We start from the raw sequence: 18,372 nt of genomic DNA, 5'->3' as shown, positions 1-18,372 counted from the left end.
ATTTTGAGAAAAAGAGCAGAAGGAAGAGATCTGGGCGGAAAGGCAAGACGCGAAGCGCTTTGACGCGGTAGTGCATAAAACAGAATAATAAACACTTTGAATTTACACTGGCTATAAACGAACTCAAAAAAACAACGAATACTCAGAACGCAAACTTTTCGAGGTCGCTTTGTGCGCTCCGTCTTAACTGCGCGTCGTTGATTTGCGCGTTCAACCAGGATATCATCTTGCCGTCGCTCGCTTTTTCGTCTTCGAGTTCGGAGATGCGTCGGTCTTTTTCGCTGAGTTTGAGCTTCACGCGTTCGGTTTCTTCTAGTAAAATGTCCTTTTCCTCCTCGGTTTGCCGTTTCGCGTCCAAGGCTTTGTCCAGTCTGAGCTTTTGTTCCTCTAAGAGTTGTTCTTGTTGTAAGACGACGGTGGATCGGAGTTTGGATTTGGATTTGACCGCTTTCAGTTCGTTCGCTAAGCGTTCGATGACGGAGTTCCCTTTTTTTATTTCGTTCGCGTACTCAATGGCGATGGACTCTGCTTTCTCAGTTTGTTCTCGAGACTGGTTCCAAGATTTATCCAGGGATTGAATGTGCGCTTCAGCTTGTTCTAATCGTCGTTTAACGAGCGCGTTGACTTCGTCTTTGTCGTTGAGTTGCGATTCGAGCCATTCGACGCGGTGGAGTCTAGCCATGTGTTCTTGGTCTTTATCGCGAAGCTTAACGTCCGCGTTTCGAAGTTGCACGCGCGATTCAGCAACCTCGTCGCGCAGGGATTGCAACTCCTCTTCTAAAACGCGATTGCGCATTTCGATTTCGGTTTGCGTTTGCGTGCGCAGAAATAATTCGTCGCGTAAATCTCTCACTTGTTTATCTAACGCTTCGTTTTTGGTGTGCAATTGCGCTCGTTCGTTTTCCAACTCCGTTCTGTTTGCTGCCGTTTCGGAGGCGTATTGCATTTTCGCCAATCGCTCTTGTTCTCTCGCGATCTTGACTTCTTTCTCGGCGTCGGCTATACTCTCGCGAAGCTCTTCGGCTATTTTTTGGTACATGTTTCGGTCCTCGTTCGCATCAAACAAGCGTCCGGCTAATAACTTCTTCAGCTGCTCGTCCGAGGCGCGCGCGAATCGCAACGACAACCGTCCAACCGTGTTGAATTTGTTGGTTTCGTATATCGTAAATAACGAGAAATTATTAGTAACGCTACTCCCTCCGTCCTCTCGCCCGGCCTCCGACGGGTCCGTCGTTCTTTTCATCTTCTTCTCCTCCGGCACCGTCAACACCGCAAAAAACGCGTTCTTCTTCCCGTCCGTACTTTTGTTCACCTTTTGCGACTTCCTCGAACTGTTCCTCGTCGTCCTTCGAAACAACAACACATTTTCGTCGGCCGCGGTATCTTCCTCCTCTTCTTCTTCCTCTCCGTTCCCGTCCTTATCGCCGATATCGTCCTCCGCCATCCCGTCTAAACACTCTCTCAACAAATCGATAAAATGCGTCGGAAACTGGTTAAAATCCACTCGTATGTTCTGTTCTCTTTTCAAGCGAAAGTTAAACTCCTCCTCGTTCACTTCCATCGAGTGACTGAAGAATGGATTTTTCTCCGATTGCACGTGCACTCTCAGCACTCTGCTCTTTGAACTCGTTTGCGTGTTCCCCGTTGGGCCGAGCATGACTCTCACCGAGCATATTTCCACCCGCTCTTCTTCGAGCTCCTCTTCATTCGTAGTCTCCGAATAATGCTCCTCTTCCTCTTTTCCTCGAATCGCCACCGGGACGTGTTCGTGAAACAAGACTTTCGAGACGTCTAAATCGGTCATCGGGTCCCAGTGTTCGTTCGTTTTCCCTTCGACGATGAATGCGCGAGAATGTTGGGTGACATTTTTGTTGTTGTTCTTTTTAATATTCGTGTTCTCAGAGGAAGAAAAAGAAACCCCAGGCGTGGACGCGTTCGTGTTCCTCCTGCGCGTGTTCGGAGTCACCACGTACTCCATTATTGCGTGTATTAGTAGTGCGTTTCTTTAAGTTATGAAGGAAAATGTTTTGAATTCCTCCCGAAGTTGTTGTTGACTTTTCGAGACTTTTCAAGACGTACGTAATTTAGGCGGGAAAATTTTTGGACGGATAAAAAAGACGTGTGTGTTTGTGTGATGTATCTCTCTCGAAGGTGAATTCTCCATTCTTCTCGCACATCACATCTCTCTCTTTGCTGTTGTTCTAAAGAAGCAAGCGCGAGAAGAGAAGACGCGCTCGAACGGGGCCTTCGAAGCGACGATGCTCGAAAAAGAGGACGACGAGGAGGTGTACAAAGGACCGAGTTTACCACCACCACCAAAACCATCGCTCCGAAATGGAAAACAACAACAACAACAACAACAACAAATCGTCAAAGCCGCCGCAGCGGTACACGCGTCGCTTTGGTCGCACAACAGGAACGACGCGACTTTGAAACGAAGCGGAGGCGACGATCCAAACGAAAACGACGATGACTTTGCAGAGGTGAACGAAAATTCGCACTGGTGGACGCTCGAGGCGCGATCGGTGGCTTTATCGAGGGAGGCGAAAGTGCAATGGAATCCAGAGGTGGATTTACCGTGCGAGGACGCGCGAGAGAGGCAAATGAAAGCGCAAACCGGGGAGTTTAACGTTTGGTACGGGAAATCTGCGACGACACCAGGGGCGATGTCGTATCACGATCGGAAACCGGCACCGACGAGGTGCGTGGCGGCGTTTGATTGCGGGACGACGAAAGCGGACGCGTTGGCGGATACGACGGAGAATACGAGTATTTATTGGTGTTTGCACTTTGCGAGAGGGAGGTGCACGTACGGGAACTGTTGCGAGTATATACACAGGTTGCCAACCGGCTTGGACGATGCGAAGAGAAAGGATTTGATGTACGATTTGTTCGGGAGGTCGAAGCATGCGTTAGAAAAAGCGGACAACAGCGGCGCGGGGAGTTATTTGAGAGACGTGAGGACGTTGTTCATTTACTACGCCGGGTCGGTGCCGGAACATTGGGGTTCGGATCGAATGGAACGAGAGATTAGGAAAGATTTCGGCGAGTGGGGAGCGATTGAAGCCGTGGACGTGAAACACGATCGAACTTTTTGCTTCGTGAGGTATAAGTTTCGCGCGAGCGCGGAGTTTGCGAAAGAAGCGATGGAAGGCCAGAGGATTGGCAACTCAAAGATTCACGAGTTGCCGTTATCCGTGAGATGGGCGAACGACGATCCTAATCCCGTGGCAATTGTGAGAGTGAAGAGAGAACGCGAGACGTTAGTCGCGGATGCGATTATTCGTGGGATTGAAAAGAAGCAGAGAGAAATGTCTGCGAAGGACGCCTTGGAACAGAAGATGATGGCGCAGGTGAAAGAAGGAGAAGCGTATCCAGACACGTCGGCATTCTACGCCGACGACCAAGGGAAGAAAGCGATGGAAGATGCGGAGAAAGAGAAGAAAGACGAGGAAGAGAGAAACAGAAAATCGTTCAAAAGTAACAACGTCGAGGAAGAAGAAGAGGAAGAGGAGGACGATGACGACGGAGTCACGTTCGATCCAGACGATTACGAATAGCTATCTATAGCGTAGCAGGTACCTGGTAGTACAACGCAGTAGTAAATATGCAATTGAAGACAAATACTTTAGCAACTATAACTAACTAACTAACTAATGTGCTAATTCTATCTATATTACCATCCGGTCCTAACAAGTACGAGTTCGTGTTGTACAATTCTTCTGGTTCCGCTTTTTTTGTATTATTATTAAACAAAGTTCCAAACGCACGCGCCGAAGAAAGTATCCTCGAATCTCTTCCAACGACCAGTTCCTTCTCCATTTGCACGGCTTTCGTGAACGCTAACCGCGCGGGAAAGTATTCAATCACACCGCCACCTCGGTGTGGCGACAACACGACCAAATCTCTTTGGTTGATGAATCCTACGTCCGAGTCGCGACATCCTTTCAGCATACTCCGCATACTCAAATTGCCGTATTTGCAATCGTACGTGCTCACTCGTCCGAGTAAATCAGTCGTTGCGAGGAAAGATCCGTCGGGAGAGTTGAGAATAGTATTGATTTTTCTCGGTCCGTCGACGATGGCGGATTTCCATTTCGACGGTTTCAACGCCGTCTTGTTTTCAGATTCTTCTTCGGATTCGTTTTCATCATCGTCGCCATCATCACCATCGGCGACAATATCGAATCGCTTTTTTTGAATATCTTTCGTCTTCTTCGCGAAAAACGAAAATACTTTCTTTGCCGCCATGGATACAGCTTCCACGGCGCCAAACTTTGACCCACCAGACGCTTGCACGAACGCAATCGTCCCGAACTTGCCGCAAGCGACGAAGCCAAACTTGTTTTCATCCTTCTCGTCGTCGTCGCTGTCCGAGTCGTCGCTGGTATTAAACAACAATGTATTCAAACGACTTTTACTTCTCTCGCGCAAACCAACTTCTGAGCACGTCAAAGGCACGTTACCTACGCACACGCCGTCGCGAATAGGCGCGATTCTTTTAAATCCGTCAAATTTGACCATCCCGGTTAACGTGTTGTAATCGTCCTTTTCCGGTTGAAAATCTTGCGCGTATTGCTTTCGAGCCATTCGTAACCGGTGTAAATGTGATTTCATCTCCAATGCATCTATTCGCAGCACGTCCCCATTTTCCGCGAAAATCGTCACGTCCTCTTCTTCTTCTAAGACCGCACTTTCGTCGTCGTCGTCGCTTTCCTTCTTCGGCCCGAGGCGTTGCCCGTACGGCCGCGCTCGAATAGAAACCAAAGGCGCTCTCGAAACCTTCCTCGAGAAGAGCAATCGCGGCGAGCAAACATCCGCACAATCGTACCCTTCCAAACGACCAGTAGACAACCCTACCAGTAAGAACGGCTTTTCATCGTGCGCAAAATCGACAAACGCCAACGAACGCGCGCAAATGCCGCCGTGTGTGCGAATATCTTTATTCTTCGTTTTGTTCTTCTTGGTTGCTTGTATTTCAATCACACCTTGGTGTTGTCTCGTGTCGTTATCATCACCACCTTTCTCGTCGGCGTCGTCGTTGCAAACCGAGCACACGACCAAAACGTTTAAACGACTTAAAGCTATCACAGTCGCGTTCGTGTTGAGTGCAATCCTCACTCGGTCGTTCTCCTCGTGACTACTCGATGTTGTTGATGATGCAGACGATGCAGATTTCCCCAACGGTGTTGCATGTGTAGGACGCAGCCACGTTTGCGAACGCGTCAAGACCGGGTCGTCCGCATCGTCTGGAAACAAAATCGAGACGACTTTGTGGACGTCTTTGATATGTCCCAAGCGAGTGAGAAGAATTTCAGACGGAGGTTTATCCTTCGTCGTTTTATTCTTCTCGGTTGACATGTTGGATATTATGTGAGGACACTTTCCGTGCGAACGAGAAGTGAAACATGTGAGGATGTTTTAGTAGTACGTATTTGTGCGAAAGAAAACGTGAAAAATCGAAGAGAGAGCACGAGGATATACGTTCTATCTACTCTAGCACTCATTGTTCAATCAGTGAAACGCCCTTTCGGTCGCGTCTAAGAGTTCGTATTGGCCTTTTCTCAGCAACCGAATCGCCCGGAGCCATTTTTTTCCAACGCTCCGTTCTTCTCCACCTTTTAACAACGCGGGTTCTCTTACCGCGACTTCATCCAACGTCGCTTTCTGCTCTGCTATGGAGTCTAACACTTCATTGCGGTTGTATTTAGAGACGAAGTCGTCCTGTTTTTGCCCGCTTCTGTTCTCTTCCAGAAAGAGTTTGTCGACGGTTTTTCGATCTACTTTCAAAAACGTATTCGATGCGCGTAAACGAACGTCGATGGAATCGTTCCGGTTGTTTGGCACGCAAAAACCGTATTTTCGCAATAATTCGTCGTTCGAGCGATGATTACCGTAGGATATGGTGCACTCTTCGTCGTTCTCTATATCGCGTATCGCGTACACTTCAATACTTGTTGATGCGTTATTCTTGTTCGATACTAATCGAATCTCGCAGTTCGCGTTGGCGTCGTGATTGAGTAAATCTACGCCGGGAATGAACGAATAGAACAAAGAATCAATGTTCTTGTTTTCCGAAGACACGGACAAAGCTCTCGAGAGAACCGTCGATATCGCCCACGCAAACATCTCGTAAGAGACCGCCTTATTCTCTTCCCCGAATATCCCCGCGTGCGCGTTCTTCACAAACGTCTTCCTCGTCACGACGCTTTCAAACGTCGGCGTGCCTCGCAACAGCGCGATTTGTGAAGCGTCCCATAACAAAGGCACGGACGGGTCCAGTTGACCCGTCAAAGGAGGACACGATGCGCGATACGAACTCGAATCGAGCAATAAATTCAACGCCATCGACGCGTGCACTTCAAATCCAGACGCCACTCTTTTCGCCGCCTCGACGAACCGCGGCGCTTTCGTCCGCGCCGAGTTTATGGCGAATGCGGACGATAACGGGTAATATAAATCCTTCTCCAACGTGAATATCTTTGCATTGATTTTAATTCCTTCACTACCACTCGCAACAAACACTCCCAGAGATTCTTCTTCCGTTTGTTCTTCTTCTTCTTCTTCTCTGCGGACGACGACGTTTGAAGAAGCCACGAACGAACTCTTCGCGTCGGACAAAAGCGCACGCAACGCTTCGCCTCTCCGACCTGAACCTACTAACGAGTTTCGAAACGAACAAGACATCATAAAGTCATGTCGACTAATTCGCGAAGCGCTCGTAATCGTAATCGCGCGTCCGATAACAAGTGTCCAATGTCGTCCGTTTTCAAGTGTTTGTGCGTCTCGAATTGCTCTCGAATTTCCCCGAACAATTCCTGTTTATGTTCTTTCCCAGATTTCGTTTGGGAGGCTATTCGTAAAGCTTTTCGGTACAAGGTTAAAACGTTCGCGCGGTTGATGAAGTGCTGGAGAGATTTCGTCGTCGTCTTCGTCGTTGACATTTTGTCGTACGGACAAAAGTGAGGGACGACAAAAAACAAAAGACAGTTGTCTATTTTTCTGAAGCCCTAAATAAATAATTGAAATTCATAACATATCCTAAACCCTAATTCATTGCCATCGCTTCGGCGATGGCATTTGTTAAACGGATAAAAATACAGAGAAGATTAGGTACGACATTCCTAAGTTCATTGCATCGCGCAGTCGATATTAATTCGATTACTCCTATAGCATGGCCCCTGCGCAAGGATGACACATGAATTTGATTGGAAAAGATCACCGTTTTTTTTTTGCAGCAGTTGTATTATTATTATTCCTTCAAGCTTTTCGTCAACTTGGTAATTTGAAAAAAAACACATGCGTATTCACACGAACGAGAAACCGTTTGAATGCCATGTGTGCGAGAAGAGGTATCGTCATACTAGTAGTTTAAAGTACCACATGCGTACTCAACATTAACTCTTTTAAAGTCCAAGTTTACATACACATACCAATAAAGCAGTACCTTATACTACAAACGCACCACTCTATCCTCCAACATCAAATGATTATTACTATGGCTAACGACTAACACCGTTCTTCCTTTACTCGCTCTTTTCAACGCCTCGATGACTATCTTTTCGCTCTCCGCGTCCAACGCCGACGTCGGTTCGTCCAACAAGAGAATCTTCGGATCCGCGAACAACGCTCGAGCGATGGCTACGCGTTGCTTTTGCCCGCCCGATAAAGTGCATCCTCGCTCACCAATCTTTTTGGAAAATAAATCCAACGCGATGTCGTCGTAAATCAACGCCGCTTTGGCCGCTTTGACGACGCGTTCGTATACCTCTCTTGGAATGTTGCTCTCGTTTCGTCCGTTTCCATCAAATACCACATCAAATTCATCCGAGCCATAGACGATGTTGTCGAAAATAGTCCCGGAAAACAACACCGGTTCTTGCGAGACGATCGATATGACGCGTTTACGCAACCATTCCGAGGATAAGGAGTCGATGTTTACACCGTCTAACGTTATCGCGCCTCGATTTACTTTGTAAAATTTTTGCAACAGGTGCAAACACGTCGTCTTGCCTCGTCCCGAAACGCCCTGTAATTTGACCACTTCGTTCGGTTTGACTTCAAACGATACCGAATTCAATACGTTCGTTGTTGTTGCAGAAGAAGAAGTGGAAGGATACGAAAACGTCACGTTTTGAAACTGAACGTGACCTTTGAACGAGTCCATTTTCATCAACTTTTTGTTCTTCTCCTTTCCTATTTCTTCTTCTTCTTCTTCTTCTTCTCCTTCTTCTTCTAAACAATTAAAAACCTCCGTCGCGCTTCCGCTCGCTTTGAATAAACTCGTAAACGCGTTCAAAAGCTGCCCAAAATACTCTTGCAACTGAGATTGGTACAACATCGCGGCGACCAACTTTTCCGCGCCCATGTCCTCGTCTAAAGCTAATCTCCCACCCACGTATAATATCATCACCGGAACGAAACACGACGATATCAAGCTATAAAATATGGTAAAATACCCTCCCGAAAATATCGCTTGCTCGACGCTTTCTTTATACCATCGACTCACCGCGAATCCATATCGGTCGTTCTCGTACGCCTCGTTCGCAAACGCTCGCACCGTTCTCACGTTCCCGATCGCCTCGTGCGCGACATCGTTCGCGCTCGCCAACGTTTCTTGCACTCGAGCGCTATTCCTCGCCATCCACTTCCCGTAAAAGTGATTCGCTATCGCCGACGCCGGCACCGCCGCCGTCGCCAACGCGCCCAGTCGGTAATCCAACCACACTAAATACGCCGACACCCCTAAAACTCGCACCACGCACTCCACGCAGTTTCGAAACACCCAAGACAAATCGCTCGCAATTTCCCCGCAATCCGACGAGAGCATCGACGCCACTCTCCCCGTCGTCCTCGAATCGAACCATTCGATTTTTTTCCTCAAGATTGAACGAAACACGTCTCGTCTTAACCGTCGCACTATTCTCGTTTGCGCAAAGGAAAACAGAAACACGTTCCAAAAGTCTAACAATCCGTTGATGACGCCGGCGCATAAAAAGTACCGAACGTTTTTCATAAATTTTTGCTGGTTTCCGTCGACGACGGCTCCTATAGTCATCGCCACGAAGTGTGGCATGGAAACGCTGAACGGTAAGCGGAAGAGCAAGGACAGGAGGCCGAACAGAATCCATCGGGAATCCGGTTTCGCCAATTGGAGAAGTTTTGCAAACGAAGCACGTTTGAGTACTTTCTCTCTCGCTTTTGCGCTTCTTCTTCTTCTCGCGAGCAAGCGCGAGGTTGAGAGCTCCTCTCCTTCCTCTTCCTCTGAGTCGTCGTTTTCGGAGGATCGTGACCTCTCGTCCTCGTCTGAATCGTCGTCAGACGACATGTCTTTCAAACTGTTTTTGTTCTGAGGGAAATTAATTGGAATTTTCTTCAGAAAGATATCAAAACAGAACGGACCGGTTGCGAGAGATGCCGAAACCGCGAAAATGGAAACCCCGCAAAAGAACGACCACGACGAGTGCGATTTTCTTCGCTCTGACGTTTTTAACGCGCGTTTTCACCGTCGAAATCAGCGCGAACGAGGATGCGCTCGATGGGATTGAGAATACAATCGATTTACTCGAGAAGCAGTTAAACGAGATGACCGGCGAGCAAAAATCATCAAAGAAAGGAGTTCTTCTAGACGATGGCACGACGGCAAACGCACGAGGAGGGACGGAACTCATGTCAAAAGAACTACAAGATCGCGTCCCGAAAGTCTTACTCGACCGATGGCACGTGGTGAAGTCGCGCGTGCGAGATTTAAGCGAGGACAAGAGAAAGCCGAACGCTTTATGGTTTCACGATTTGCCGAACGACGTGGAAAGCGCGCACCTGAAACAGCAGTGGTCGAGGGAGAGGTTTGATTTGTTCGTATTCGTGAGCGAGTGGCAAAGAAAGGCGTACGAGTCGGTGTTCGGGGACGTGTTCAAGGAGAAGGCGGTGGTGCTGCGGAATGCGATCGAACCTTTCGCTCGATCGAGGAGAACGGAGAGCGACGGAACGACGATCCGGTTGATCTATCACACGACGCCGCATCGAGGACTCGGGTTGCTCGTGCGGGCGTTTGTGCGGGCGTACGAGGCGCGAAAAGGTAAACTACGTTTGGACGTTTACTCGAGCTTTTCAATTTACGGATGGGGTCATCGAGACGAGCCGTTTGAAGAACTGTTCGACGTCTGTCGCGAGCATCCCGGGTGCGAGTATCACGGCGCCGTGTCGAACGCAGAGGTGCGAGAAGCGCTCACGAAGGCGCACATCTTCGCGTATCCGTCAATCTGGCAGGAGACGTCGTGTATTGCCGCCATCGAGGCGCTGAGTGCGGGCGTGCACGTCGTTACCTCGAATCTTGGCGCGCTTCCAGAGACGCTCGGTACTTTCGCCACGATGTACCAATACGTCGAGGACGCGGAAGAACATCTCGCCGCTTTTGAGCGAGCACTGAGCGAGGCGATCGATAGTTACTGGTCGCGAGAGAAGGTCTCCATGCGGCGCACGCAACAGGTGTACGCGTCTCAAGTTTTCGGTTGGGGAAATGCTGGATTCGCCGGGCGCGCGGACGATTGGGTCAGAGTCCTCGGCTCGGCGCACGAGCTGTTCAACGGCAAGAGAACGCTCGAACGACGGAATTTCAACTCGGACTCGGAATTTGCCGACGCACTCTTCGTCGCAGGTCGAGTGAAAGAAAATCGTGGAGATGTCCATGGAGCGATGGCGAAGTATCGTCGGGCTCTCGAGCTCAACGAGCTCAACTCTTACGCGCTCGTTAGCCTAGGTGTCTTGGAAATGACATCGGGCGATAATACGGGCAATCGCGAGATGGCAAACCGCGGGGTCGAGTATCTCGAGTTCGCCATTGATAACGCCGAGCGTCTGAGTCCGCCTCTCAAGCCGGATTCTGCGGCGTATTACGGAGCCGCCGTGCGTAGCGGGTATTATCGGGAAATCCGTTATCAGCACGCTCGCGCTGTCAAGAGTTTCGATTTGGGACTGAACACGTCGCAAGCTGGAGATAGCGACTGCTGGGACGTGTATCGCGCCACCATGGTGCCACACTTCCCGCTGAGCCCAGAGGAAGAGAGAGAGACGATTCGAGGGTTCAACGCTATGGTCGATGCGCTTCTGGCCCGGGATGACCTCTTTTGTCAACGCGAAAACGCACTGGCCAACGCATTCTCCGTCGCGTATTACTACACCGAGTGCGATTACAAGGAAGAATACTCCAAATGGGTTCGGTTGAAGGCAACGTTGAACAAGAACTTGGAGTACTTTTCTCCGCGACTCGCGTACGAGCGCGACGACAGGTACTTAACGAGCCGGGAAAGCAAAGCGAGTTTGAAACGTCTCAAAAGCCGCAAGATTAAATTGGGGGTCGTCTCTTCTTTCTTCACGCCCGACTCGAGCATCTGGGGGAACTTCGGATACGTCGTCCGCGGCCTGCAACAAGACAAGCGCTTTGAAGTTGATTTTGTTTACTTCCCGCGAAACCCAATCACAAAGGAGGACAAGCTATTGTCTCTGCATCCCGAGTCTAACATTTACCTGGAGGCACATCAAATGGGTCAATCGGTGTTGGATGCGAACCGAAAAAAGATTGAGGCGCGAAAGTTTGATGTTCTGCTCTATCTTGACCTGCACATGACGGGTGAGATGCACGATTACGCCATGGCAAAGCTCGCGCCCGTGCAGATCACCACGCACGGACATCCGGTGACATCGGGCATTCCTGAGCTCATCATGGATTACTTCCTATCTTGGGATCTCGCCGAACTTCCCGACAAGTTGCGGGCGCAGACTTTCTACACCGAGAAATTGCTGTTGATAAACAGTAACAAGCAAGCGTGGGAGTACTTTGTGCCGAGGACGAAGGATGAGGTTTCCGTAATCAAGGGTCACGCTCCGTTCTCGCATTTCACTCGAGAAAACATCGACTTCATCCCCGATGAAGGAATGAGAAAGCTCTCAGTCGAAAGCGCGACGTGGTACTTCTGCCCGCAAGCAGCGTTCAAGTATCACGTCACGTTTGATAGGATACTGGGCGAAATACAGAAGCGCGATTCGAGCGCCGTCATCATCCTGATGCAGCTCACGTCTGACACCTTCGAAGATTTACACTTCAAGGTAATCAAGAGACTTTCGACGCACGGCGGAGTCGATCTCAGCCGCGTCGTGTTCGTTCCACGTATGCAGCACTATCAGCTGATGGCGATGTACAAGTTATCGGACGTCGTCCTCGACAGCGTGTATTTCGGAGGAGACACCACGACGCGCGAGGCCTTTGAGGTCGGATCACCGGTCGTCACGCTTCCCGGTAAGACGATCGGACAACGATGGACGCAAGCATACTACAAAGTCATGGGCATCCTCGATTACGTCGTCGACACGGCGGATGAATACGTTTCTGTGGCGACAAAGTTCGCCAACGCCGACGGCGAAACGAAGCTGCGAGCTCGCGAACGCATCAAGACCGCGTACCACGAAAAGCTCGTCGCCAACCCCGAGGCACCGAAACTATGGGGCGACGCGATATTTCGCGCCGCCACCGCGCCGACGAGATGGCATTGGCACGATCAGGTGGGAACGAACGCAAAAAAGCGAACGCGCGATGAATTTTAGCATCCGCGTCGTACGCAGACTCATCTCTCTTCCAAAAAAATTCTCTGCATGCAGCAAACTGGCAAGAAACATCCGCCATTATGAATAAATAATGCACTCTTCGTGTGCGGGTATTCAAGTAGTCGCCCGAAAAACGGCGACTACTGCTCCTCTCCGATCACAAACGCGAGTACGACAATTTTGCAACGCGTCGTCATCGTCGAACGGGGACAACGATGAGTGGCGAAAACTTCGTAAACGAGAACTCTCCGAAACGCACGAAAAGGCGAGGAAAATGATTCAGCGGGGAAGTCGATTGATGGACCGCTTAAAAAATCTCGAAATTGGCGCGAAACTGGCGATGAAACGGAACGACGAGACGCAGTTACGACAGATTGCGAGAGATAGGGTGGTGGTGAAAGACGGTTTGAAAGAGTTGGTGAGGAAAATTGAAGCGCAGAGAGAGTTTGCGGAAGCTTTGGAGAAGGTTTTGGACGATGAGTGCGATGGTAAAAGGACTGGGCGTGCTTCGTATTTACCGTACGAAACCGAGGAGGAAATCGAGGAGAAGTTTCGAAAGCTGGAGAGGCAACAGGAACGCTTAAAAGTAGATTGGCTGGAAAACTTATGATAATAGCAAGAAGCATAGATGATTTAGCAGTAGTGTGTTAGATTTTTAGTATAGTTTACAACGCTATTGTATTACTATTTATTGACGTTAGTAGTATTAGTATCGTCGTCGGCCCCGTTATTATTCTCGATTTCGATTTTGAAGGTTTGGTTTTGGAAGAGTAACCGGAGAGGTTGTTTGTTTCCCGGAGTTTTGTTATAATTTTTCGACGAGGATGGCGTCAGGTTTTCTTTGCCGCCGCCATTGCGTTCTGCTTTCTCTGAAATCGATTGGTTTTTGTGCTCTTTTCCTTCTTCTATCTCGTCTTCTTCTTTGTTGGATTCGGATACCGAGGAGGAGCGCAACGAAGACGCCGTGCCCGGTTGATATTCCAAGTCATCTTCCTCCTCCTCCTCCTCATTGCCGAAGAAATCGGGTTCCATGTGCTCCGTCCCATGGCTACTGCGCGGCGTTTCAGATTGCGGCAGGTGTTCTTGCTTCTCTCTTTTTTCTTCTTCTCCTTTTTCTTCCTCTTTATCTCTCTTCTTCTTCATCGCGCTATTCGCGTGCGAAAAAGTTTTGTCTGGACTCAAAGAAAGATTTACGCTCGAATCCAACGAACTCGCCATGGAATAGTTCGTTCTCTCGCACGCGCTGACAAACTTTTCAATCTTTTCCAAACTTGGCGAGCACTTCGTCCCGGCGAGCATTTCCCGCACGTATTCTTCCATCTTCTTCAAACTCTCGATTCTATTCACTTCCATTTGACTCGTCTCTTTGACCAACCTCTCGTATCGCTTCGCCACCCACCGCTCGGCAATCTTATGCAGACCAAACAACCACGGTCCTCGAAACGCCACTCGAAAACGCACTTCGCACACTTTCACGCATTTACTCGCATCCTCCGGACACTCTTTAATCACCGCGAGTTCCTCGCACACGATCATCTTCCGTAAACTAATATTCCTCGTGTACGTGTACAATCGCTTCTCCTCCTCGCGCCACTCGCACATCTCCAACCCTTCCAGCGGCGCTTGTCTGTTCGCGACCGCATTAAACGGGAGCTTCGAAAACCACTTCGGCGCGTCGTTTCTGGACCAAAATTTCCTTTTCCTAAAGTGCCAGCCATTTTTCGTATCTTTCGAAGGCGCCACCGTCGGGACTATTTCGATTTTATACACCGTCTGGTCGTCCGGGGACACGCACGACGTCCTTTGCAAAAACGCGCGAATAACGTTCAGAGCGTTCGTGTTATACGTCACCTCGTGCGTGCGTTTGGTCCCACCAAGTTGTTGCGATTTCTTAAACAGTTCGCCGACGTAATTTCTCGGCGGTTTGATACGCGTCGTCTGAGTCGTCATCGCGTCTTCCGAGGAAGAAGAGCGTTCTTCCATCATCATCATCGTCGCAGTTTTCTATATAAGTTACCGTTGGAATGGAAAAATATTGACCACAAACGCGCGGTCTTTTTTTAACAGACAAAAATGGACCAAAAAGAACACGCCAACAAAGAAAACACTATATATAGAGGAGCAAAAAGAGACCACGAAAGCGCGACCACCGGTGGTGCTCTCTCTCTCTCTCTCTTTCTTCCGTCGTCGCGTGTTGTTGGAGAGACGAGAGAGAAATCGAGATTGTTTTTCTGGCAATGGATATATCTCTCGTGTGATGTTTTTGTGCATTTTTTGAAACCCTAAAAATGGACCAAACTGACACCTCACAACAACCAAAGAAAACACACGTCAGTTGGGAAGGACGAGACGAATTGCGAGAAAAAGCGAAATTACGATGAAAGAGAAACCACCGGTGCCGACGTTCTTCGAAGAAAAACCACCACCACCACCGAGAGGAGGAGGAGGAGGACAACAACAAGAACAACAAAATCGAGAAGTTCGTGAAAGTGGCCCGGAGGAAGAGGAGATGATGCCGCCGTTACCGGTGTACGTCGCACCGGAATGGTCCGGGCCGCCAGAAGGACAAACGTCGTTCAGTTTGGAAGTGTTAAAGAGCGGCCAAGTTGTGGATTTAATCGTTTTAACAACAACAACAACAACAACGTCGAAGGTGGATGATGATGATGTGGTTCCTAAGAGTCGCTCGTACGTCACGTTTGGGCGACATCCGCTGTGCGATGTTGTCATCGAGCACCCGTCGAGTTCGAGATTGCATTGCGTGTTGCAATTTAAGAAAAACACGAAGGAAATGTACCTGTTCGATCCGGGGTCGACGCACGGGGTGTTTGTGAATAAACGGAAATTGAAGAAAGGAATACACGCGCCAATATTTGTCGGCGATCAGATTAAGTTTGGGGAGAGCACGAGAGATTACATCGTGCAAGGAGACGAGGCTTTAATGCCCGAGTGCGGGTTGACGAACCGAGAGCTAGAGAAGGTGAAGGAGATTCAAAAGAGGCGAGAGATGGAACAGAGGAAAGACGAGGAGGAAAAGAAGATGGAAGAAGCCGCGGTGGCGTGGGGGATGGCCTCGGAAGAGTTTGAAAAGAAAAATATGGACGAAGACGACATCGATTGGAGAACGCACGACGTCGCGAAGTTTACGCAAAACATGCGCAAGGCGATTGAGAAAGTGAGGCAGAAGGAGATGAAAGCGGAGAACATGCGTTCGGAGATTGAACGCATCAAACGAAAGGAAAGTTCCCAAGAAGGTGGTCTCACGCACGGGCAAGTGCAACAAATGCACAAAAACGAAACCGCGCTTGAGTTGCTTCAAGAGCACATAGATGAAGCGGACGAGCGGTTGAACGAGTCGTTGAGGGAAGTTTTAGGATTAGCGAGTAGAAATAAGACGAAGGAGAAGAGAAAGAAGAGGAAAGCGATAGATTCCGAGGACGAGGAGGAAGACGGGTTTTACGATCGCACGGAAAAGCGCGCGAGTAAGAAGGAAGAAGAGAAGAACAACAAGAAGAAAAAGAAGAATGCAAAAGCAAAAATCTTTGTCGAAACGGAAACCGCGGCGTCGCTGTGGGAGAAGAAACTAAACGCCGAGTCGACGCTAAAATCGTTGCAAACGTCTTTGGAAAAAGCGAGAAAAGATCAAGAGAGTGCCAGAATCGAAAGAGAACGCTTAGATGCCACAGAAGATGCAGATGCGATGGATATTTTCACCTCGGACGCTCGAAAAGAGGCGTGCGCAGATACCATCCAACGCTTGCTAAAATCCATCGACGAGAAGGAAGAAGAGTTGGAACGTCACGCGTCTTTGTTGGAGATTGCGGACCCGCACGAGGAGTTCAAGCCTGGCACGAGTAAAGGCGATGCGCTCAAAGCCGTCGTCGAGAAGGAGAAGAAAGAGAAAGAGGAAGCGGAAAGGAAGCGCAAGCAAGAGTTGATTGAGAAAATGAAAGCAGAAAAAGAGAAACAAATGAAAGAGCACGAAGAGCGACTGAAAGTACAAAAGTGGGAAAAAGAAGGCCAACTGTTGGAAAAGAAGACGTTCACGGGAGGTGCTGATGGTATCGGCGGTGCAAATGGCGGCTCGGGGCAAGACAGTGCAAAGGCGGAAAAGAAGAGAAAAATTATCGAGCGCGTGGAAGACGAGGCGCCCGTGGTGGTTGACGAAGAGGAAAAGACGCGCAAAAAGGAAACAAGCGTGAAATCGTTATCGCCACCACCACCATCACCAGCGACAATCGTATCAGAACCGAAAAGAGACGCAATCAAACTCGACGATCCGGGAGATGGTTTCTTGACGCCGGCTCAAGTCAAAGCCTTGGCGGATAAACAAGGCGGCTTTGGTCTCCAAATCCGCAAAAAACCAACCGTCGCCAAAAATCCCTCGTCAAATCCGCGAACGACGACGACAACCACATCTCACCTCGGTAACGTCAAAACCGACGAACAAATCCGTTCTGAAGCTGAACGCAAAGTCGAATTAGAGATGCGTAAAATCTTGAGCGGCGGTTTCGGTCAAGATGAACGCGACGAAGACAAAGAAGTAAACGCAAAAGAAAAAGAAGAAGATGACAACTGGGTCGCCCCTATCGATCAAAGAGGTGACGGTAAGACGCGCTTGAACGAAAAATTAGGATACTAGCACGCGTAGATTGAAAGAACGCCATAATACACAGCACGCGCTTTGGGATGTTTTCTCCCCCATGTGCACAAAATTTCCCCTCAAAAAAAAGAACACGCCCAAGAAGAGACGCAACGGAAGAACACGAGGACGCGCACTCTTTTGTCTCAAAGCACAAACGCCCCACGCATAAAACCGAGCGATAAAGAGAGAGAGAGAGATTTACGCCGCCGCCTTCTTCCAAAATACGACGCGGAGGAAGAGGAAGAAGAAGAACGAATTGAGGAAATCATCCAAATTGGAATTCAAAAATCTCCCCCAACGCGCTTCTTGCATATACGTTTAGGTAGACGAAGAAGAGCAACACCATGAGCAGTAACACGGCGAACAATAATCAACAAACGGGGAATACGATCGTAGACGTGGACCAACTCCTCCAACTGGACAGTTTAGAAAAAGAACTCAAAGAAGCCTCAGATATCGTCCAAGAATGGACGACCGAACGTCTCTCCGCGAAACGAGCGCTGAAATCACAACACGACGGGGCGATGAAACAAAGCGAACAGTTTTACAAAAAATTGGTCGAACGCGAGCACGAGCTCTCGAATCAAGCGAAAGAGTTAGAGGAAGAGAAGGAAGAGCAAGAACATAAACTGAAGCAGATGGAAGAGGAAGCGATGCAAGCGAGAGAGTTAGCCGCGGATTTACCGGAACAGCTGGAGGATTTGAGAGCGACGGTGAGCGAAGAGCGAAGGAAAACGGAGGAGGAAGCCGGCGCGGTGGAAAAGTCAGAAGGGAAGCAACTGAAGCAAGTGGACAGTTTGCGAGTCGCGAACGACATGTACAAAGATCGACTGGGGTTGGAATTCATGAAAACCGAGGACGACGACATGAAGTTCGCGTTCACGTTGATCGATCGGTTCGAGATGGACAGAGAGTTTTCGTTCACGATTCGCGTTGAGGAAGGGTCGACTCGGTACCAGTTAATCGAGTGCGAACCCGCGGTGAGAGAAGCTGGAGAGTACATGAGAGAGTGCAATCGAACGGACGATTTGAGCAAGTTCGTGAGGAAAATGCGCACGAGTTTCGTCCGGTTGTGTGAGAGCGGTAACTAAACTTCTTAAACAACAGCTACATTGTATTAGCGCGTG

The 18,372-nt window shown here is 49.2% G+C and overlaps 12 protein-coding genes across 12 annotated transcripts; 6 read left to right on the top strand and 6 right to left on the bottom strand.

The window, feature by feature from the left end:
* Positions 1-142: 142 nt before the first annotated feature.
* On the bottom strand, positions 143-1,978 carry Bathy01g01880 (centrosome protein SAS6; the record flags this gene model as incomplete). Its single annotated transcript, XM_007515589.1, has 1 exon — positions 143-1,978. The coding sequence occupies one exon, from the start codon at positions 1,976-1,978 to the stop codon at positions 143-145; it is 1,836 nt and encodes a 611-aa protein (XP_007515651.1).
* A 280-nt stretch (positions 1,979-2,258) lies between these two features.
* Bathy01g01870 (pre-mRNA-splicing factor cwc2) lies at positions 2,259-3,560 on the top strand (the record flags this gene model as incomplete). Its single annotated transcript, XM_007515122.1, has 1 exon — positions 2,259-3,560. One exon carries the CDS (start codon positions 2,259-2,261, stop codon positions 3,558-3,560), a length of 1,302 nt encoding a protein of 433 aa, XP_007515184.1.
* An 85-nt stretch (positions 3,561-3,645) lies between these two features.
* On the bottom strand, positions 3,646-5,361 carry Bathy01g01860 (unknown protein; the record flags this gene model as incomplete). Its single annotated transcript, XM_007515297.1, has 1 exon — positions 3,646-5,361. One exon carries the CDS (start codon positions 5,359-5,361, stop codon positions 3,646-3,648), a length of 1,716 nt encoding a protein of 571 aa, XP_007515359.1.
* A 153-nt stretch (positions 5,362-5,514) lies between these two features.
* Bathy01g01850 (unnamed protein product) lies at positions 5,515-6,687 on the bottom strand (the record flags this gene model as incomplete). Its single annotated transcript, XM_007515685.1, has 1 exon — positions 5,515-6,687. One exon carries the CDS (start codon positions 6,685-6,687, stop codon positions 5,515-5,517), a length of 1,173 nt encoding a protein of 390 aa, XP_007515747.1.
* Positions 6,688-6,756: 69 nt separating this feature from the next.
* Bathy01g01840 (unknown protein) lies at positions 6,757-6,966 on the top strand (the record flags this gene model as incomplete). Its single annotated transcript, XM_007515569.1, has 1 exon — positions 6,757-6,966. The coding sequence occupies one exon, from the start codon at positions 6,757-6,759 to the stop codon at positions 6,964-6,966; it is 210 nt and encodes a 69-aa protein (XP_007515631.1).
* A 487-nt stretch (positions 6,967-7,453) lies between these two features.
* On the bottom strand, positions 7,454-9,328 carry Bathy01g01830 (unnamed protein product; the record flags this gene model as incomplete). Its single annotated transcript, XM_007515590.1, has 1 exon — positions 7,454-9,328. The coding sequence occupies one exon, from the start codon at positions 9,326-9,328 to the stop codon at positions 7,454-7,456; it is 1,875 nt and encodes a 624-aa protein (XP_007515652.1).
* An 86-nt stretch (positions 9,329-9,414) lies between these two features.
* Bathy01g01820 (COG0438: Glycosyltransferase (ISS)) lies at positions 9,415-12,600 on the top strand (the record flags this gene model as incomplete). Its single annotated transcript, XM_007515223.1, has 1 exon — positions 9,415-12,600. The coding sequence occupies one exon, from the start codon at positions 9,415-9,417 to the stop codon at positions 12,598-12,600; it is 3,186 nt and encodes a 1,061-aa protein (XP_007515285.1).
* Positions 12,601-12,691: 91 nt separating this feature from the next.
* On the top strand, positions 12,692-13,210 carry Bathy01g01810 (unknown protein; the record flags this gene model as incomplete). Its single annotated transcript, XM_007515614.1, has 1 exon — positions 12,692-13,210. One exon carries the CDS (start codon positions 12,692-12,694, stop codon positions 13,208-13,210), a length of 519 nt encoding a protein of 172 aa, XP_007515676.1.
* Positions 13,211-13,284: 74 nt separating this feature from the next.
* Positions 13,285-14,550, bottom strand: Bathy01g01800 (predicted protein; the record flags this gene model as incomplete). The annotated part of the gene is made up of 1 exon (XM_007515303.1): positions 13,285-14,550. One exon carries the CDS (start codon positions 14,548-14,550, stop codon positions 13,285-13,287), a length of 1,266 nt encoding a protein of 421 aa, XP_007515365.1.
* Positions 14,551-14,613: 63 nt separating this feature from the next.
* On the bottom strand, positions 14,614-14,871 carry Bathy01g01790 (unknown protein; the record flags this gene model as incomplete). The annotated part of the gene is made up of 1 exon (XM_007515401.1): positions 14,614-14,871. The coding sequence occupies one exon, from the start codon at positions 14,869-14,871 to the stop codon at positions 14,614-14,616; it is 258 nt and encodes an 85-aa protein (XP_007515463.1).
* Positions 14,872-15,112: 241 nt separating this feature from the next.
* On the top strand, positions 15,113-17,242 carry Bathy01g01780 (predicted protein; the record flags this gene model as incomplete). Its single annotated transcript, XM_007515592.1, has 1 exon — positions 15,113-17,242. The coding sequence occupies one exon, from the start codon at positions 15,113-15,115 to the stop codon at positions 17,240-17,242; it is 2,130 nt and encodes a 709-aa protein (XP_007515654.1).
* Positions 17,243-17,589: 347 nt separating this feature from the next.
* Bathy01g01770 (predicted protein) lies at positions 17,590-18,336 on the top strand (the record flags this gene model as incomplete). Its single annotated transcript, XM_007515565.1, has 1 exon — positions 17,590-18,336. The coding sequence occupies one exon, from the start codon at positions 17,590-17,592 to the stop codon at positions 18,334-18,336; it is 747 nt and encodes a 248-aa protein (XP_007515627.1).
* Between the last annotated feature and the right edge of the window lie 36 nt (positions 18,337-18,372).

The sequence above is a fragment of the Bathycoccus prasinos genome (assembly GCF_002220235.1).
Source record: "Bathycoccus prasinos genomic : Chromosome_1".
Lineage (NCBI taxonomy): Eukaryota > Viridiplantae > Chlorophyta > Mamiellophyceae > Mamiellales > Bathycoccaceae > Bathycoccus > Bathycoccus prasinos.
This window is presented reverse-complemented; position numbering and strand designations above follow the sequence as displayed.